Source organism: Leucopleurus acutus (assembly GCF_964270905.1).
Source record: "Leucopleurus acutus genome assembly, chromosome: 6".
In the NCBI taxonomy this organism is placed as follows: domain Eukaryota; kingdom Metazoa; phylum Chordata; class Mammalia; order Artiodactyla; family Delphinidae; genus Leucopleurus; species Leucopleurus acutus.
The window spans coordinates 32,079,847-32,100,804 of NC_139149.1; the positions used below are offsets into that span (position 1 = coordinate 32,079,847).

At 34.5% G+C, this 20,958-nt stretch overlaps 1 protein-coding gene across 3 annotated transcripts in view; it reads left to right on the forward strand.

Annotated features, from left to right (window-relative positions):
* KYNU (kynureninase) overlaps positions 1 to 16,334 on the forward strand; it is a 92,264-nt gene extending 75,930 nt beyond the window's left edge. For all 3 annotated transcript variants that reach the window (XM_082841314.1, XM_082841315.1, XM_082841316.1), the window contains 4 exons: positions 3,958 to 4,010; positions 5,874 to 5,959; positions 11,555 to 11,785; positions 13,097 to 16,334. In XM_082841314.1, the coding sequence (XP_082697440.1) occupies positions 3,958 to 4,010; positions 5,874 to 5,959; positions 11,555 to 11,785; positions 13,097 to 13,243 (517 nt within the window). In that variant the 3' untranslated portion in view covers positions 13,244 to 16,334. The remainder of the gene's footprint in view (positions 1 to 3,957; positions 4,011 to 5,873; positions 5,960 to 11,554; positions 11,786 to 13,096) is intronic.
* Positions 16,335 to 20,958: the final 4,624 nt, after the last annotated feature.

Consider the following 20,958-nt stretch of genomic DNA (forward strand, 5'->3'; position numbering starts at 1 on the left):
ATATATGCTGGGCCTTTGAATATGCTATTTGACTATCTGGAACACTTTTTCCTTCCTCTTTTGCTGAAATATACTCATTCTTCTGCTCAGCTTCCTCGTCAAAGCCTCCCCTGACCATCACCACACTAGTCAGTTGCCCGAACTCATGCTTCTCCTAACAATCTTTTACCATTCGTCACACATCCACATTACAAACACTCTTCTACAAACACTAGGAGACAAGTCCCTGATCTCATGAGCTTACATTCTAGTTGGGGGAGAAAAATGAAGATAAGCAAGATAATTATCAGGTTCATAAAAGATACTACATGTTCTATTGTATATCTTTATTTTTTGGTTTCTTATCTCTTGCAATCATTCCCTTTCAGGACCCAGAACTCATTCTCATTCACTTTTGATATTATGACTATGTGATATTTTATAATATTAATTTAGCATAATTTATAAAACTAGTCTTTTATTGAAGGAAGTTTAGGTTATTTTCAATCTTGGACTATTACTAAAAGGGAGGCAATGGCTACACTTATACATAATTCACTTCATACTTGTACAAGTTCTACTGGAGAAAAAACTCCCAGAATTGAATTTGCCAGGTCAAGGAATACATGCATTTGTAAATTTTATAGCTGTTACTCATTTGTTTTCTAGAGGGGTGCATCAATAATACATATCCCCACAATAATACATGAGCGTTACTTATAAAACATGTTAATACTAAAAGAGTCCTTAAAAAAACTTTGGAATTTTTTCTAATCTAAGAGGACAGCAAATGTATCTCAATGTAGTTTTCATTTGTATTTTTCTTATCATTAGTTAAGTGGAGAGTTTTTTGGGTTTTTTTTTGGCTGTATGCGGGCCTCTCACTGTTGTGGCCTCTCCCGTTGTGGAGCACAGGCTCAGCGGCCATGGCTCACGGGCCCAGCCGCTCTGCGGCATGTGGGATCATCCCGGACCGGGGCACAAATCGGCGTCCCCTGCATCGGCAGGCGGACTCTCAACCACTGCGCCACCAGGGAAGCCCTATCTCTAGATATTTTTATACTACAAAGATTAACCTCTTGTGACATAAGCTGCAAATATCACTTGATAGAACTTTCTCTTATGACTCATTGGTCTATGGAGATGATTCTATAACTTTCTCTTCAGCTTTATTAATATGATGAATGGTATATTAATTGATTTGTTAACACAGTTCCACATTGTTTTCATTTTGAATTTTTATAATATAGTAATATTTTGTCATAGCTGTTATGTCATAGCTGTTATGTCATAGCTGTTATGTTGTAGCTGTTATGTCAATGTCATAGCTGTTATTTTTTAGGGATTTTTTAATATTATTTGTTTTTCCATGTGGCATTAGAATCAGCTTGCAAGTACCAAATGAAAATAAAATCTGTTTGTATATTTTACTGGGGTTACATAAATTTATACATCAATTTGAGGAGAATTGACTTTTTCTTTTTTAATAAATTTATTTATTTGTTTATTTTTGGCTGCGTTGGGTCTTCTTTGCTGCGCACAAGGCTTTCTCTAGTTGGGGGGCGATGGGGGGCTACTCTTTGTTGCGGTGCGTGGGCTTCTCATTGCAGTGGCTTATCTTGTTGTGGAGCACAGGTTCTAGGCACACAGGCTTCAGTGGTTGTGGCTCACAGGCTCAATAGTTGTAGCACTAGTTGCTACAACTTAGTTGCTTAGTTGCTCCGCAGCACGTGGGATCTTCCTGGACCAGGGCTCAAACCCATGTCCCCTGCATTGGCAGGAAGATTCTTAACCAATGCACCACCAGGAAAGTCCTATTGTTTTTCCTGATGTTGAAAATTATTCAAGTCTTTTTGCTCTTGTTGTTCAGATTCAGAAGTATTTAAACTTTTTTATGTAGGTCTGGAATATTTCTTATTATTATATCAGCTTGTTGAAATTGTAAACTTCAGATATTTAGTTCTCATATTAATTTTGTACCAGATTACCATACTAAATTATCTTTTTGTTCATACCAGCTACAAAATTGTATAATTTGAAAGTAGTGACAATTTACTACCTCTTTTTTCAATTATTATAACTGTAAAATCTTAGTACTAATGAAAGTACCTTTGGTGTTTCTCCATTTCATCTAAGTTTGACTTGGATGTGAATAAAGAAAAAATTAAAAAATTTAACGTTTTGGCCATAATTACATATAAATGCATGCAATATATTTTATCCTAAAATTGGAAACATAGTTTAAATATTGTTATCTCCATTTTATTCTTTTTGAATATACATTCTTTCAAATATGATTTTTATAATGGCTACATAATATGCCATCATATAAAAATTGTATAATTTATTTTATTGTTTCTCTGTTACAAGATATTGGGGTTGCTGTGACACTGTAAATAGTATTGTGTTCACTGTCCTAGCACACACATCTTAGCGTACTACAAATAGTGTAATCCGAATAGTCCTTTGGATAAACTGGAACAAGTAAAAGTACTGGGACAGAAAACTATACAATATTTAATTTATATTTTCAAACTGTACTCCATAAAGGCTTTATTACTTATATATTCATTATTAGACAAAGAGCTTAGTTCCTTTTTACTAAATCCTTGATGCAAATAGACATATAAATTTTAAATGACTTTGCCAATTTGATATGTGAAGCATGGTCTGATCTTGTTTTTTCATATTTTTAATTATTACTGAGATTGAAGGGTTTTTTTCCCCCCAGAATTCATGGGGCATATGCATTTCTCCTTTTATAAATGCCTTGTCCATTCTTCGTGGCTGTGTGGTTTTGGGGGCACTGCCCTTTCTCTGATGAAAAAACTCTTGGTGAAAACTCTTTTAAATGTGGCAAACAGCTTCCTTCTCCCCATCATTGGTTTTTCTTTTGGTTTTTCATTTGTTTTTTCTTTGTAATACAGAATTTGAAATGTGTCTGAATATATAGATATGTTCCTTTATATTTTCTTTGGTTTTCATAGTTAGAAAATTTTCTCTTAAGAATCATATAAATATAGGAACATATTTTCTTCATCTCTGCATTTTTTGGAATGTTACAATTATCACTTATTAAATTGTTGTATGATCTGAGGACTGTTTTTTATATTTTCTGCCATGTTCCATTTGTCTCCCTGATGCTTCTTTTAATAGTATTGTGCTCATTCATTTAACGAATTTTGTAATATGCTATATAATAAAGAGCATATTCACCTTTATACTCTTCTATTTCAAAACTTATTATTTTCACTCATATATTCTATATAAACTTAACAACATTTTGCCAAATCCAAAAACAACATACTTGGAATTTTTAATTTTGGCAGTATTAAAACTAGCAATTTATTTAGGAAGAACTGATTATCAGGAATATTGTATTTCTCTTTCTCAAATTTTATATTTTTCTTTAGATAGTTTGTATTTTTTTTATCTAATAAGCACACACATATACATATGATTTTTCCTATATATACTGTATTTTATATCTGGCTAATTAACATTCTTATTAAAATCTGAAAGTAACAATTTCTTTAGAAAATTATTTTAAAATTTTCAAAAATTATATAGGTTATTTTTATGCCATTTCTCCTTAGAGAGCTTACTGCAAGAAAAATACATTATTGTATTAATCACTTTTTTTTGGAGCTTTCTTTTCACCTTTGTTTTAAAATCTAAAAAAAACAACATTTTTGCTCATTTTATTTAATTTTAAATAAGAACAAGGTCATTAAGTACAGGTCTCCAGATGATTTAACTTTGCAAAGGTAATACAACTAATAAGAATAAATTGATTTTATACTCAATCTCAAGAAGGTTATAAATATTAATTCCCTTATGATATCATATAGTATTTATATGCTTAAGTATCTGATGACTCGTATCACAAATGATTTTAAAATGCAGGCCCTAGAGTCCTATATTAATTGTGACTATTTTTATAGACCAAAATATCAAATGTTATTATTTATGTTTCAGGTTAGTGGGATGGTTTGGCCATGAATTAAGCACCAGATTTAAGATGGATAACAGTAAGTGTATTCAATTTTACTTCACAAGTCACTTTGTCTTAACTTTATTTCAATTTTCGTCTGTCTTTGTATGATATGTAATATACATGCCTCATGGAGAGTGCACTTTGAAAATGCCACTGAGAATTCTTAAAATAAGAAATGACATTTCTTCAGTGTAAGACTAAGTGTTCATAGATTTTAGCATGATTTTGAGCCTATCCTTTTGTAGGGAAATAAGAAGAAGTGAAATCTAAAGTACTCAGATCTCATCAATATGGAGTACCTAAAACATCAGGCAGGGAAAACAGGAAGGAATTGTTGGCTTGGAGTCAGACCCAGAGAGACTTAGGTATCAAACCCACTTTGCTGCTTAATAGTTTTGTGATGTTGCACATAATTATCATTTTGGATTTTTGGGGTTTTTTCCTCACATATCTAATGTGAATAATAATAACTATTTCAGGGTTTTGTTTGAGGGCAGGACACATTGTAAGCTATAAACCAAGTAGCATACTATTTAATAAATGTTCATTTTTATCCCTCTATTTTCCCAAATATTCCTTCTTTTGTGGCTTTCACCACATACCAAATAGTAACCCCAATGGGTAGAAATGAAAGTACACCATGAACAGGGAGTTATCAAATTGCACTATTTCTTTTTCCTGAGTGACTTTATTCTTCCATCACATGGGATACAGAGAACTTCCTAAATGTGAGAATTAAACTTAAATTTGATCCTTCAGACTGCTTCCAACCCTGAGATAGGATTTTAAATATATTCACATTTGCACCAACCAAGATGCAAAGAATAAAGATGGGCTCTTCAGTCATATCAGGAAAGCTGTGTTTTATCTTGGCTGCTGAAATAATGAACTGTTATTATGCCAGTTATTTAAATTGTTTGTAGTGGGTTTTCTTATCTGTAAATGAAGGAGCTGGATTAGATCAGGGGTGGACAAAAGTTTTCTGTGAAGGGTCAGATTGGAGATATGCTAAGTTTTTGGGGCTATGCTGTTTCTGTGGTAAATACATAACTCTGCCATTGTGGTGCTAAAGCAGCCACAAAAATACATAAATGAATGAATGTGGCTACGTTCCAATAAAACTTTATTTACAAAAACAAGTGGTGGGCCAGATTTGACCCACAGGATATAGTTTGACTAGCCTTAATTAGATGCATCTCTAAAGACCCAGAAAATTCTCTCACTCTTAGTCAGTATTAGTTTTTAACTTTATCTCTAACAAGTAGTTTTAACTCTTGGATTTAACTTGCAACTATTCAATCTAATTAATTATAATTAGGATAATGTCTGATATTAATTTACCTTTTTAATATATCATACTTAGGCAGATCATTTTTATTAAAGCCCTTTTTTTTCTTCTTTCCCAAGAGAAGTTACTTGACCTAGTAATCCTAATGTTAAAAGTCACCTTCCTAGGTCATTTCATTTATATTTCTGCCTTTGGGTGACATTACAATTACAAATCATTCGAATATTGATATCTTCCCCTTGTTGACCTGGTTTCATAATAGAAAGGCAAAGCATGGAGCAGAACAAGGAATGCTGGCTGGGGATGAGAGGGCAGAGGATGGGGTGCCGAAAATCTTCTAGATGACATTATGTTTGTCTTGTGTCTAAGGGCTCTAATTTTTGGTAGGCTGCTATGAAGGTGGGGGCAGAGGAGATGGAAGTTGTAGGTGAAGGAGAAATATGCCGGTATTTTAGGTCCATGGAGTTTCTCTTAAATATCTCAGAAATCTCAGGAAGAAAAGTTTTTAGGTCTTATATTTTTCCTCTCTACTTTACTGTCATAAAAAAATCCATAAAGGATACCTTTTTAGTCACATTCTATAAAAATGACACGATATTAATTTTTCAGAACTGCAGTTAATCCCTGGGGTCAATGGATTCCGAATTTCAAATCCTCCCATTCTATTGGTCTGTTCCTTACATGCTAGTTTAGAGGTAAGTGATCTATGCTTCAGCCTTCCCACATCTTTACCTTTCTCTTTACCTGAGACATGTTGTTTATCTGCTAATCAGCTAGATTAATATGCAATGTGCATAAACAATGGAGGAAGGGCAGGGTTCTCCATTAGGACAGTGACTGTGTGCTAATGTCACTTTTTATTTATATATTCAGCCCCCAACCCAAGGCTTGGCACACTTAATAAATGTTCAATGAAACTTACATGGGGTGACATATTTTTAGTTCCACTTAGAATTTGTGTGAACCTGAATAAGTTATTTAATCTTCTACTGGTCTCTCTCTATACAAAACAAACATGCAATATTTAAGTCTTGATTAATTCACTCATTCAAACACTTACTTATTAAGAAATTATTGTGTGCTGGACGATGTTGTGATTACTGGGGACTCTGTTTCTTCTAGTTCTGTGAGTCAATGAACTGACAAACTGCCATGTGACAAAACTATAGGAAGACTTAAGGGGGTTGGGGAGAGTATGTATAGTCAGAGTAAACCAAAGATGAGTAAGGTTGTCCCATGAGGTAGGGCGGATTTTCTTTTTCCTCACTGGGGTTTCTATAAGATTATATCCATGTTTAATTTCTACTATTATTGGCTCAATATTTTTCTTTAAGTTCATTCATGCTTCTACTTAAAATTAGTCTCACCCTAAATAATAGGGTACTTACCTATATCTATTCATTTTTACGCACATATAATGCATATATATGTCTCCTAATTATTTGGATATTGGATATTCATTAATTTCAGATTAAGACTAAATTTATCTAAGTAAATATATATTGTTAATAATTATATCTATATAATAATAGTATTAATACATATATTAAGGCAATATATATTTTATATACATACATTTAAGTAAAATATATTTTAAGTAAATATACATATGTTTCCAATAGAGATTTTAAATATATAGATATTCAAATAAAATTTTGATTTTCTGTTTTTTTTTAAATTGAAAGCCTCCTAAAATCATCTAGGTTTAGGAAATTCTACTGTGGCGCATTCTGGCATGAGTGACCGGATAAAGACTTCCAAAATCTCTTCCAAACTTAAAATTCTAGAATTATGTGAACATTCACAGCAGCTTCTCATTTTGGCCACTGGACAGCAGCGTCAAGTTCCGCTGTTTTTATACAGCTTCACCACTAGATAGTAGTAATCAACTCATTTCATTTCATCCCAATTTAAAGAGCACATACTCGGTATGACCACTAGATGGAGCTTGTGCTGTTTTCACTTTTGGGCAGGTTTTTTTTTTGTTGTTTTTTTTTTAAGTTGAAATAGACCCAGTAACAAGATTTCACAGGCAGTGATACATATTTTTAAAAATCTTTTTAGGGGGGGTGATGAAATCTACTCGGCAAATCAAATAATGATATTTGATTTGCTTTCAAAATATCCAACCTGAGGAACACTTCCGTTAAACATTTTTATTTTATTTTGTTTTATTCTATTCTATTTTATTTTATTTTTTTGGCTGCATTGGGTGTTTGTTGCTGCGAACCGACTTTTCTCTAGTTGCGGCAAGCCAGGGCTACTCTTTGATGCAGCACGCGGGCTTCTCATTGCGGTGGCTTCCCTGGTTGTGGAGCACAGGCCCTAGGCATGCAGGCTTCAGTAGTCGCAGCATGCGGGCTCAGTTGTTGCAGTGCATGGGTTCAGTAGTTGTGGCGCAAGGGCTCAGTAGTTGTGGCTTGTGGGCTCTAGAGCGCAGGCTCAGTAGTTGTGGCACACAGGCTTAGCTGCTCTGCAGCATGTGGGATCTTCCCGGACCAGGGATCGAACCCGTTTCCCTTGCATTGGCAGGCGGATTCTTAACCACTGAGCACCAGGGATGTCCCCCGTTAAACATTTTAAAAGAAGATAACGTTTTGCTTATTTTGAAAGTTTATATCAGGCAGAAGATGAATTATAGTAAGAAAAAACAAGGCACCAAGGAATACCTTAGGAAAAACTAGTACTTAAAGTTTCCTCTGATTTTATCTTTGCAAATGACTTCCTAGCCATATCTAGAAAATGTCTTTTAGACACTATCACTTTGGTATTCTCTGCAGTGGACTGACTGTTCTTCAGTATTCACCTCTTCTGCCACAGGAAGTCTTATTCCTATTTTCCCTACCAATAGTTTTCTTCCACACTGTATTATAGTCACCTAGACATGGTTTCTATTCTCAGCTGGAATCTGAAGACTGATTTATCTTCTCCTTTAATATCTAAACTTAAACCTGAGAAAAAGACTCTAAATGCCACAGAAGAGGTATGTACACTGCTCTGGAGCTTCTTATCACTTAAGTGTTTCTCTGCATCCTCTTGGAGATATCTTATTAAATCATTCACTGTCGAGGCTATGTTCTAAACAAAATTATCTTTAAGTAATCAAACCTTGTGGTAAAGAAGGTGTTTTCGAAATTCTTGCTTCCTATTATAAATTACAAAATTCTGAAATTACAAAATAATACGTTTCATTGCTTCCCATTCTCTTCTTAACTGTTAAAACACTGTACCTTCTAGATGTTTCTGAGTTTGCCATGTGTCAGTGAATTAACCTATTCAGTACTTACCTAATTTATTTAAAAGTTACGCATATAGGAGATACATAGCTGAAGTTTGAGTAAATGAAAGAAATAAATACATGAATCAAGCTACCTTTCTTTGTTATCTCTACTTCCCTTTCAAAAAATATTCTTACACAGTCAAATGCCAACCGAAGAAGAGATTCTATACTTAAGAATCAATGTACATGGATATGATTTCGGATTTGCAATACACAGAATTTTTAAAAAAGATTAATTATGGCTTTGTTCACAATTAATGTGTATTTGATTGATTGATGGATACCATGAAAAATAGCACCTCATAATTAGTTTCAAACTGTTTCTTCATAGTGCTGCCTATTTAATCTTTTGTACAATAATTTAAAAAATATTGTGGATCAAGAGAAAGAGCAATAAGGTAGGAAGCAGGAGGCAAATACTCTATCCCTCACTGGGACACTAAGTGTGACCTTCAACAAGTGACAACTACTCTTGAATTCATTTGCCTCAATTTTTTAATGAAGATGTTTGGACCAGATTTGGACTTCGGAGGTCACCTCAACCTTCTAATTACTAACTTGAAATTAAACAATACTTATATTGTATTTTGAAGGGTCATATTTCTATGTAGTGATAGGTAGACAATTTTAGACTTTTTCAGTACATAAATATATAATTAAATAGCTTAAATATATAAAATTAGAGCATTCAATTAAAATACAGGGCAAGTCAGAAGAAATGTACTCTGTCTTTCCTCAGAGTTATTAGGGAGCAATTTTAAGAATTTAAGATTGAAAACATCATACTATACTTATTTTTCCTATTTAAACATAACTAACTTTTCTAGCTTTGCATTTATTTTAGTTAGCAAGAAAACTCACCCAAATAGTGGAAACTCTGCCAAGAATTCTGTTATAAGCTGAATATTTTCAAACTACACTTTTCATTTTTCCTAATTTAAAAAAAAAAATTATTCCACAGTACTGAAAGCATGAAAATAATGAGAAGCAAAAAAAAAAAAAAGGGACATTTATTCTACTTCACTGTTAACTCCTATTATCCCCTCTTGATATTTTTATCTGAGGCCTCAGTAGAGACTTTTACACTCTGAGAAGAATTTACGACCGCCTCAGAATGCAGCTTCTCTTGTTGTGGTTGTAATGTGGAAATTAGTTTTACATTTAAAAGTTATTTTATTATTAACAAAGAGTCATGATATGTTAAAATTGACACATTTGTCATGAAAAAAATTGGTTGCTTGTTATCAAATCTGCAAGAGCAAAAAACTTCATTAAAAAAAACCCCTATAAACTTAATATTCCCCAAAGTCTTACTAACCTATGAATACAAATGAAATACCATTAAAAGTACTACTTTACACATTGTCCCCATCTGCATCTTATGGGTCCCAAAGCAGATCCAGAAAGTGTACTAGAATTATTTAAATAATTAAAATATCCTCAAATTATTATTAATCTCCAAAGAGAAGCTTGTAAAGATTCCTGTCACTTTTTTTTTTTTTTTTAATTCCAAACCTGACAGCCAAACCACTGGTGGGCTACACCTTACCTGTCCCTGCTCCTGCCCTCTGTACAAATGTTGATTCTTGGATCAGGCTCTCTTGATCCAAAACTTGGAGGTGTTCCCTTGAGTCTTTATTGTGCCAAATCTATGGACATTTTGTTTTACACAGGAAATGAAGAGATGCCTCTTACCAAAGTCCATGTAACTGGCCTAAAGTAGCATTTTTTTTGCACTGAATATGTCAGATGCCTTTTGACATGGACCTCAAAGACCTCAGCTTCTATTTGCAGCTGAACTCTTCCCAGGCTGCAGACACAGTCCATGAGGTCTGGTTGGGAAGAGAGGCAGATAGGTTTCTATCCTCTGATTTTCCTCTCTTCCTTCAAGACATTACCTTACATACAACTCCCATCCTCTCCTTCAGCCACATCCATAGCTTCCATGCAATAGGTCAAGAAAATCTATGCCTGAATGGTTGAGTTCTAGTAGAATGCCTGCCCACACATGCCATGTGTATATAGAGAAAAAACTATTTTCATAGACTTCATAAAGTATAGATATCACCAAATGACCCTATGTTTGCTCAGTGGCATAACATGATACAGAATAGGGACATTAAGTGGCTTGCCAGTGCATCATTCTCTGTTTGCAGTTATTTCAGTTCTTATATGTAGAATATATTTTTAAACTCTATTTGACCTTAAGAGATAAGCTAGAAAAGCATGTCTGTTCTGACCCCTAATGTTCCAATACCAGTTATTTTGTGCCCTTTTGTCACTCATCTTAATATAAGACACCTCACGCAGCAACTGGCAGTATTTTCACACCAGTGTTAGAGTTTAGCAGGGGAGAAAATGATGAAAGAAGAAAAAAAGAAAGACCAAATGCTTCAGTAATAATACATGCATTATCTAACATTATTTGCTTTTCTGACCAAACTTAGCATCACTATTTAACTACTTGTTTTCTTGCTGTTAAACTGAAGGAGATTTAGGAATTGGTAAAACGAATAGAAATAATATTGGTAACATTGCCTTCCACATAAGTGTTTAGCTCTTACTGCACCGTTTTGTGGATTAAACAAACTTTATATGGGAATAGAAAAAAATCTTGATTATGATTGTATAAAATGTTTGGAGGAAAATTTTTGACATTTATAACAGTTAAATGCATTTATTAAGGTATGTTTTACTTGTACTAATTATATGAAGCTAATTTAAAATAACTCTGAAGGAACATTATGTTCACTTATATTTTTCTGCTCTTGCAAGTATTGTTTAAATGACATTTGTACAGTTTTTCTGTCATGGACACTTTGTGTTTAATTTTTAATGGCAAAGCACTTAAAAGAGGACATGTTTTCACAAAAAGATTATCTAAAATGGATGTTTTATTGGAAAGGTCAAAAGTGGGCATTTCCCTTGTTTTATGTGTGATTTACAGTTAAATTTTGCTTCTTTATAAATCAACAAGAAACCGTGAACCTGATTGTTTCTCGTTCTGCAGATCTTTAGGCAAGCAACTATGAAAGCACTGAGGAGAAAATCTATTTTGCTAACTGGTTATCTGGAATACATGATCAAGCATCACTTCAGCCAGGATAAAGCAGAAACCAAGAAAACAGTTGTGAACATAATTACTCCATCCCGTATAGAGGATCGCGGCTGCCAGCTAACCTTAACATTTTCTATTCCAATTAAATATATTTTCCAAGAACTAGAAAAAAGAGGAGTGGTTGTACGTATATCTCTTGCTTTGCTACCAGGTTTTTCTCTATGGGTTGAATGTTGAGGACAAAATTTGGATTTTTTTGTTTATTCATTTTTCCATGTTATTTCACATCAGTCAGTGAGGATAAGTTAAATGCCAACTAAGTATTCAGCACTGTGCTAACTGAAGGGCACAGAGATCTGTCATTTCTGATAAAAGGGAAGAAACCACAAATTTTGGTTGCAGAAAAGAGTTTTATGTAATTTATCCATTATTTTCATTATAGTTTGGGCAGAAAAAAATTTAGTGAAAACCCTAATATATTATATATTTATTGAATAAGTGGAATTAAAGAACATACAATATAGTAGAGGGAGAAAAAGGAAATCAGTCTTACTTAGTTGTTTGATTGAACTAAATTATTTTCAACATTTTCACTTCAGTCAAGAAAGATATGTAGACACATCTTAAGAGTATTAATGTTGTATGGAATTTTTTTTTTAACTGTTGGGACTAAGTAGCCCTCTTAGTCTCTTGAAGAGAACTAATAAGTATTTAATGAGTAATTTCAGGAAAAATGGTGATAACATATCTATTTCCAGATTTAGAAACTGCTGCACTCAGTCTTCCAAACCTTTAGGAGAGGTATCACCAGAGTCTGAAGACACAAATCAGAATATCAGCATTTCAAATCACACTCTACCATTTATAAGCCATGTACTCCTGGGAAAGTTAGTAAACAACTATTGACTTCAGATCCTTCATCTGTATTTTTGCTGCAAAAATACTTACCTCAAAAGTTGTTATGGAATAAAATGTGCCAGCACACATAAACCATTTATTATATTGTCTAGCCCATAGGGCGTGTTTCTTAAAGATAGTCATAGTGATCTTCAGACTATGCTGAATTATCTGAGCCCAATTCATGAGATTAGGGATTACTGAATTTAATGGAAATATAACTAAAACTATCCAGATCTCAGTGAGGTTCTCAATCATTGAAATGTGTGCAAGGGTTCCAGTCTCTCCAGGGTCTCTCCACAGATAAACTGTATACTCGATCCATTGGTTGCTTAAAAAGGATCATTGCTGACTGGACTTCAGGAAAGTACTTAGGATATTCATGTACCAACCCATTAATATTTTAATTATTATTAAGAGGGGAGTTTCAAATAACATAGAAACACTATGCTTTACTTAAAGTGAAAAAAATTGCTTATATATTAAGTTTTAGGGAAATCAGTATGAATGTTTTATGTAAGTTTCTCTTGAATGTGGATTTCCATTATATGAATGATGCCAACATTATTGTGGTTTTACTTTTTGTTTCCTCCACAGTGTGACAAACGGGATCCAAATGGGATTCGAGTGGCTCCAGTTCCTCTCTACAATTCTTTCCATGATGTTTATAAATTTATCAATCTGTTCATTTCTGCACTTGACTCTGCAGAAACAAAAATAGCCGAGTTTTCCATAGCAACTTAAGCAAATAATATGGAAAGCCTGTGGTTATTTTATTACTATTATTCAAGTTTTAATTATTTCAAAACTGATTACACATAACTGGCAATGAATTGTATACTTTACAGAAAAACAAGACAATTTTTTAAGGGCCTGTGGCCGTGAGATATCTGCATGGCTGTCCAATTTCTTGGTGTTTGGTGGATCAAAGTCTTTACTGGTGCAAGTATTATGTACACAGTCTTGATTAGCTGTCATATTTCATTGTTAATGAAATGTGTTTTGTTGGTTTAATTTATAATTTGACTGACAACTTCACAATGTACGTGGAAATTTTTGTGTCAATTTTAGAAATATTACTTTAATTTTAATTTACCAAAGAGTTTCTTATAGGCACTGTAGTTGAACAGTCTGATATATGTATGCTTTTTACAATGTTCCATCTAACTCCAATCTGAGGAACAGAAAATGCATTTTCTAGGGCAGTGGCTTTCAAATATTTTGGTCACAATCCACACTAAGGAATACATTTAATATCAGAGTTTAATTTGTGTACAAGCCTTATTTCATTGATTCTAATACACAATTTTTTTAATCGTATGTTAACATCTGGTAAAGAAGAAATGTCTTTCAGTTTTCATTCCACAGCTTCTTACAATTGCCATTGGCCATTCTTTCATGTTATCTTCCCTGACATTACCATGATTTTCATAGTGAGTAGATATCATCCTAGATCTGGTTTTAAAAATGGTATATATAGCAACAACAAAAGTTGCATAAATTATTTGCTTGTGCTTTCGTATTTATTATTTTATCTCATTACAACTAATGGTGGTTGAAGCTCATTAAATTGATTTCTTTACTCACTCTAGGGTCCTAATCCATTTTTCAAGGATGTCCCCTTATTTAATGTTATCATAATCTCTTGGTTTTGTTTAATGGGAATTTCTCCTGATAAAAGACTTCAGATGCTACTATGTTTCTAAAATAATGAAATAAATCACTCTAAGATACTTGTGATTGAGGATTAAGGTTAGGAAATAAGTGCTTCATCACTCAACCTCTATCCCAAATCTATGGACCTTTGTTAATCACTATGAAAACACAACAGTTACATTCAGCCCTGTAAGATTCCCCTAGTTCTCAGCTGTTGATGCCATAACCACTATTCATGAATTGGCAAAATACTCTACATTTGTATACATAAGCAGCACGAAAGAGTGACTATGACGGTATTAGCTTAGCCAACCACTTTGAGTGGTAGAGTTAAATAAAAAGTTGCAGACCTCTGACACCAACACCAGCAACTACTGATATTTATTGAGTATTTCCCATGTACCATGTATTGTGCTATTCTATTTACATGTTATCTCACTTAATTGAGTGGTTGCATAATTGCTTTAGAAAACTTTCCCACCTCCACTTTTGGCAAAACTCATCTTTCATAGATGGAAAAATTCTCAAAACCTTAAAATCTGACCATACATGACTTCATCTAGAAGAAATTGTTTTTGAACATCACAGTGGTAAACAAAAAAGACATAATTTCAGCTCTCAGGGAACAGGTAGCTTAGTGGGGAAACAGAGAGTAAACCTATAAACATCCAAGTAAATATATAATTACAAACTGTAAGTTCTTCTATTAAAGATAAACGGTGATACTATGAGAGAAAAATCTTAAGGGTATTAACTAGATAGTTGAGTAAGGAAAGGTATATGAAGGTGCCTATCAGTTAAAGTTCTAAAATATTTGATGTTAATCACATTAAAATTACATCAAATTATGTAAATAAACCATTCAAAGCATCATCAGCACTCTGTCCTCATCACCCAGGTGAAGAAAGAGCATTAAAAACTCGCTTTCTCACAGACTCTGGGAGGGCTCATGCCAAGGAGTACTTGCCAGGACTTCTGCTGCCAGTGTCCTTGTCCCACCGTGAGCCACAGCCACCCCCCGCCTTTACAGGAGACCCTCCAACACTAGCAGATTCACAGAAAGGTAGACAGGGGAAAAGGCAGAGGGCTATGTACCAGATGAAGGAACAAGATAAAACCCCAGAGAAACAACTAAATGAAGTGGAGATAGGTAACCTTCCAGAAAAAGAATTCAGAATAAGGATAGTGAAGATGACCCAGGACCTCAGAAAAAGAATAGAGGCAAAGATCGAGAAAATGCAAGAAATGTTTAACAAAGACCTAGAAGAATTAAAGAACAAACAAACAGAGATGAACAACACAATAACTGAAATGAAAACTACACTAGAAGGAATCAATAGCAGAATAACTGAGGCAGAAGAACGGATAAGTGACCTTGAAGACAGAATGGTGGAATTCACTGCTGTGGAACACAATAAAGAAAAAAGGATGAAAAGAAATGAAGACAGCCTAAGAGACCGCTGGGACAACATTAAACGCAACAACATTCACATCATAGGGGTCGCAGAAGAAGAGAGAGAGAAAGGACCTGAGAAAATATTTGAAGAGATTATAGTCAAAAACCTCCCTAATATGGGAAAGGAAATAGCCACACAGGTCCAGGAAGGGCAGAGTCCCATACAGGATAAATCCAAAGAGAAACACGCCAAGACACATAGTAAATCAAACTGGCAAAAATTAAAGACAAAGAAAAATTATTGAAAGCAGCAAGGGAAAAATGACAAATAACATACAAGGGAACTCCGATAAGGTTAACAGCTGATTTCTCAGCAGAAACTCTACAAGCCAGAAGGGAGAGGCATGATATACTGAGAGTGATGAAAGGGAAGAACCTACAACCAAGATTACTCTACCCAGCAAGGATCTCATTCAGAATCAATGGAGAAATCAAAACCTTTACAGACAAGCAAAAGCTAAGAGAATTCAGCACCACCAAACCAGCTCTACAACAAACGCTAAAGGAACTTCTCTAAGTGGGAAACACAAGAGAAGAAAAGGACCTACAAAAAGAAACTCAAAACAATTAAGAAAATGGTAATAGGAACATACTTATCGATAATCACCTTAAATGTGAATGGATTAAATGCTCCTACTAAATAACACAGGCTCCTTGAATGGATACGAAAAAAAGACACATATATATGCTGTCTACAAGAGACCCACTTCAGACCTAGGGACACATACACACTGAAAGTGAGGGGATAGAAAAAGATATTCTATGCAAATGGAAATCAAAAGAAAGCTGGAGTAGCAATACTCATATCAGATAAAATAGATTTTAAAATAAAGAATGTTACAAGAGACAAGGAAGGACACTACATAATGATCAAGGGATCAATCCAAGAAGAAGATTTAACAATTATAAATATATATGCACCCAACATAGGAGCACCTCAATACGTAAGGCAACTGCTAACAGCTATAAAAGAGGAAATCAACAGTAACACAATAATAGTGGGGGACTTTAACACCTCACTTACACCAATGGACAGATCATCCAGACAGAAAATTAATAAGGAAACACAAGCTTTAAATGACACAATAGACCCGATAGATTTAATTGATATTTATAGGACATTCCATCCAAAAACAGCAGATTACACTTTCTTCTCAAGTGCGCATGGAACATTCTCCAGGATAGATCACATCTTGGGTCACAAACCAAGCCACAGTAAATTTAAGAACATTGAAATTATATCAAGCATCTTTTCTGACCACAACACTGTGAGATTAGAAATGAATTACAGGGAAAAAAAACATATAAAACAGAAACACATGGAGGTTAAATAACACGTTACTAAATAACCAAGAGATCACTGAAGAAATCAAAGAGGAAATCAAAAAATACCTAGAGACAAATGACAATGAAAACACGATGATCCAAAACCTATGGGATGTAGCAAAGGCAGTTCTAAGAGGGAAGTTTATAGCTATATAAGCCTACCTCAAGAAACAACTCAAACAATCTAAGCTTACACCTAACAGAACTAGAGAAAGAAGAACAAACAAAACCCAAAGTTAGCAGAAGGAAAGAAATCATAAAAATCAGAGCAGAAATAAATGAAATAGAAACAAACAAAACAATAGCAAAGATCAATAAAACTAAAAGCTGGTTCTTTGAGAAGATAAACAAAATTGGTAAACCATTAGCCAGATTCATCAAGAAAAAGAAGGAGAGGACTCAAGTCAGTAAAATTAGAAATGAAAAAGGAGAAGTTACAACAGACACCGCAGAAATACAAAGAATTCTAAGAGACTACTACAAGCAACTCTATGCCAATAAAATGGACAACCTGAAAGAAATGGAAAAATTCTTAGAAAGGTATAACCTTCCAAGACTGAACCAGGAAGAAACAGAAAATATGAACAGACCAATCACAAGTAATGAAATTGAAACTGTGATTAAAAATCTTCCAACAAATAAAAGTCCAGGACCAGATGGCTTCACAGGTGAATTCTATCAAACATTTAGAGAAAAGCTAACACCCATCCTTCTCAAACTCTTCCAGAACATTTCAGAGGAAGGAACACTCCCAAACTCATTCTATGAGGCCACCATCACCATGCTAACAAAACCAGACAAAGATACTACAAAGAAAGAAAATTACAGACCAATATCGCTAATGAATATAGATGCAAAAATCCTAAACAAAATACTAGCAAACAGAATCCAACAACATATTAAAAGGACCATACACCATGATCAAGTGGGATTTATCCCAGGGATGCAAGGATTCTTCAATATAGGTAAATCAGTCAATGTGATAAACCATATTAACAAATTGAAGAATAAACCATATGATCATCTCAATAGATGCAGAAAAAGCTTTTGACAAAATTCAACACCCATTTATGATAAAAATTCTCCAGAAAGGGGGCATAGAAGGAAACTACCTCAACATAATAAAGGCCATATATGACACACCCACAGCAAACATCATTCTCAATGGTGAAAAACTGAAAGCATTTCCTCTAAGATCAGGAACAAGACAAGGATGTCCACACTCACTACTGTTACTCAACATAGTTTTGGAAATCCTAGCCATGGCAATCAGAGAAGAAAAAGAAATAAAAGGAATAAAAATTGGAAAAGAAGAAGTAAAACTGTCACTGTTTGCAGATGACATGATACTATATATAGAGAATCCTAAAGATGCCACCAGAAAACTACTAGAGTTAATTAATGAATTTGGTAAAGTTGCAGGATACAAAATTAATGCACAGAAATCTCTTGCATTCCTACACACTAATGATAAAATATCTGAAAGAGAAATAAAGGAAACACTCCCATTTACCATTGTAACAAAAAGAATCAAATACCTAGGAATAAATCTACCTAGGGAGACAAAAGACCTGTATGCAGAAAACTATAAGACACTGATGAAAGAAAATAAAGATGAAACCAACAGATGGAGAGATATACCATGTTCTTGGATTGGAAGAATCAATACTGTGAAAATGACTATACTACCCAAAGCAATCTACAGATTCAATGCAATCCCTATCAAATTATCAATGGCATTTTTTATGGAACTAGAACAAAATATCTTAAAATTTGTATGGAGACCCAAAAGACCCTGAATAGCCAAAGCAGTCTTGAGGGAAAAAAACGGAGTGGGAGGAATCAGACTCCCTGACTACAGACTATACTACAGTAATCAAGACAATATGGTACTGGCACAAAAACAGAAACATAGAGCAATGGAACAAGATAGAAAGCCCCAAGATAAAACCACACACCTATGGTTAACTAATCTATGACAAAGGAGGCAAGGATATACAATGGAGAAAAGACAGTCTCTTCAATAAGTGGTGCTGGGAAAACTGGACAGCTACATGTAAAAGAATGAAATTAGAACACTCCCTAACACCATACAGAAAATAAACTCAAAATGGATTAGAGACCTAAATATAAGATCAGACACTATAAAACTCTTAGAGGAAAACATAGGAAAAACATTTTGACATAAATCACAGCAAGATCATTTTTGATCCACCTCCTAGAGTAATGGAAATAAAAACAAAAAAATGGGACCTAATGAAACTTAAAACCTTTTGCACAGAAAAGGAAACCATAAAAAAGACCAAAAGACAACCCTCAGAATGGGAGAAAATATTTGCAAACGAATCAACAGACAAAGGATTCATCTCCAAAATTTATAAACAGCTCATGCAACTCAATATTAAAAAGACAAACAACCCAGTTCAAAAATGGGCAGAAGACCTAAATAGACATTTCTCCAAAGAAGACATACAGATGGCCAAGAAGCACATGAAAAGCTGCTCAACATCACTAATTATTAGAGAAATGCAAATCAAAACTACAATGAGGTATCACCTCACACCAGTTAGAATGGCATCATCAGAATATCTACAAACAACAAATGCTGTAGAGGGTGTGGAGAAAAGGGAACCCTCTTGCACTGTTGGTGGGAATGTAAATTGATACAGCCAGTATGGAGAACAGTGTGGAGGTTCCTTAATAAACTAAAAATAGAATTACTATATGATCCAGCAATCCCACTACTGGGCATACACCCAGAGAAAACCATAATTCAAAAAGACACATGTACCCCAATTTTCATTGCAGCACTATTTACAATAGCCAGGTAATGGAAACAACCTAAATGCCCATCGCCAGATGAATGGATACAGAGGATGTGGTACATATATACAATGGAATATTACTCAGCCATAAAAAGGAACGAAATTGGGTCATTTGTAGAGATGTGGATGGATCTAGAGACTGTCATACAGAATGAAGCAAGTCAGAAAGAGAAAAACAGATATCGTATATTAACGCATATATGTGGAACCTAGAAAAATGGTACAGATGAACCAGTTTGCAGGGCAGAAATTGAGACACAGATGTAGAGAAGAAACATATGGACACCAAGGGGGGGAAGCGGCAGGGGGGTGGTGGTGGTGGTGTGATGAATCGGGCGATTGGGATTGACATGTATACACTTATGTGTATAAAATTGATGACTAATAAGGACCTGCTGTATAAAAAAATAAGTAAAATAAAAATTTAAAAAAAAAAAGAAACTTGCTTTCTCCTACTTGCACCCCCTCCTCCCCCAAACCCAGAGATAATCATCGAACTAAATTTTGTGTTAAGCATTCCCTTACTTTCTTTAAAATTTTATAACTATGCATGTACCCATAAAAATATATTAGCTAAATTTGCCTGTGTGTGAACTTTATATAAATGTAATCATACTGTATATATTCTTCTACTTCTTTTGCTCAGCATCCTGCTTTTTGAGATTCATTCATGTGTTACACATAGCTTTCCATTCACTTTCGTTGCTGCTCAGTATTCTATTATATAATTAGAATTATAATTCATTCTACTACTGATGAAGATGTGAGTTGTTCCAAATATTTGTAATATTGCAACAATGTTGCTATTAACATTCTTAGTGCACACGTTCAAAAGTTTGTCCAGGACCTATAACTGTGGAAGTGCTTGGTCATAGGCCACAGACATGGTCGACTTCACTATGTACTGTCAAACTTTTCTAAAGTGGTTGTACCAGTTTCCACGCCAAACCAGTAGGACATGAGGGTTCCCTTGCTCCTTATCCTTGCCAGTAGTATACATATAAAAATAGACAAGGTGGGGCTTCCCTGGTGGCGCAGTGGTTGAGAGTCCGCCTGCCGATGCAGGGGACACGGGTCTGTGCCCCGGTCCGGGAGTATCCCACATGACGCGGAGCGGCTGGGCCCGTGAGCCATGGCCGCTGAGCCTGCCCATCTGGAGCCTGTGCTCCGCAACGGGAGAGGCCACAGCAGTGAGA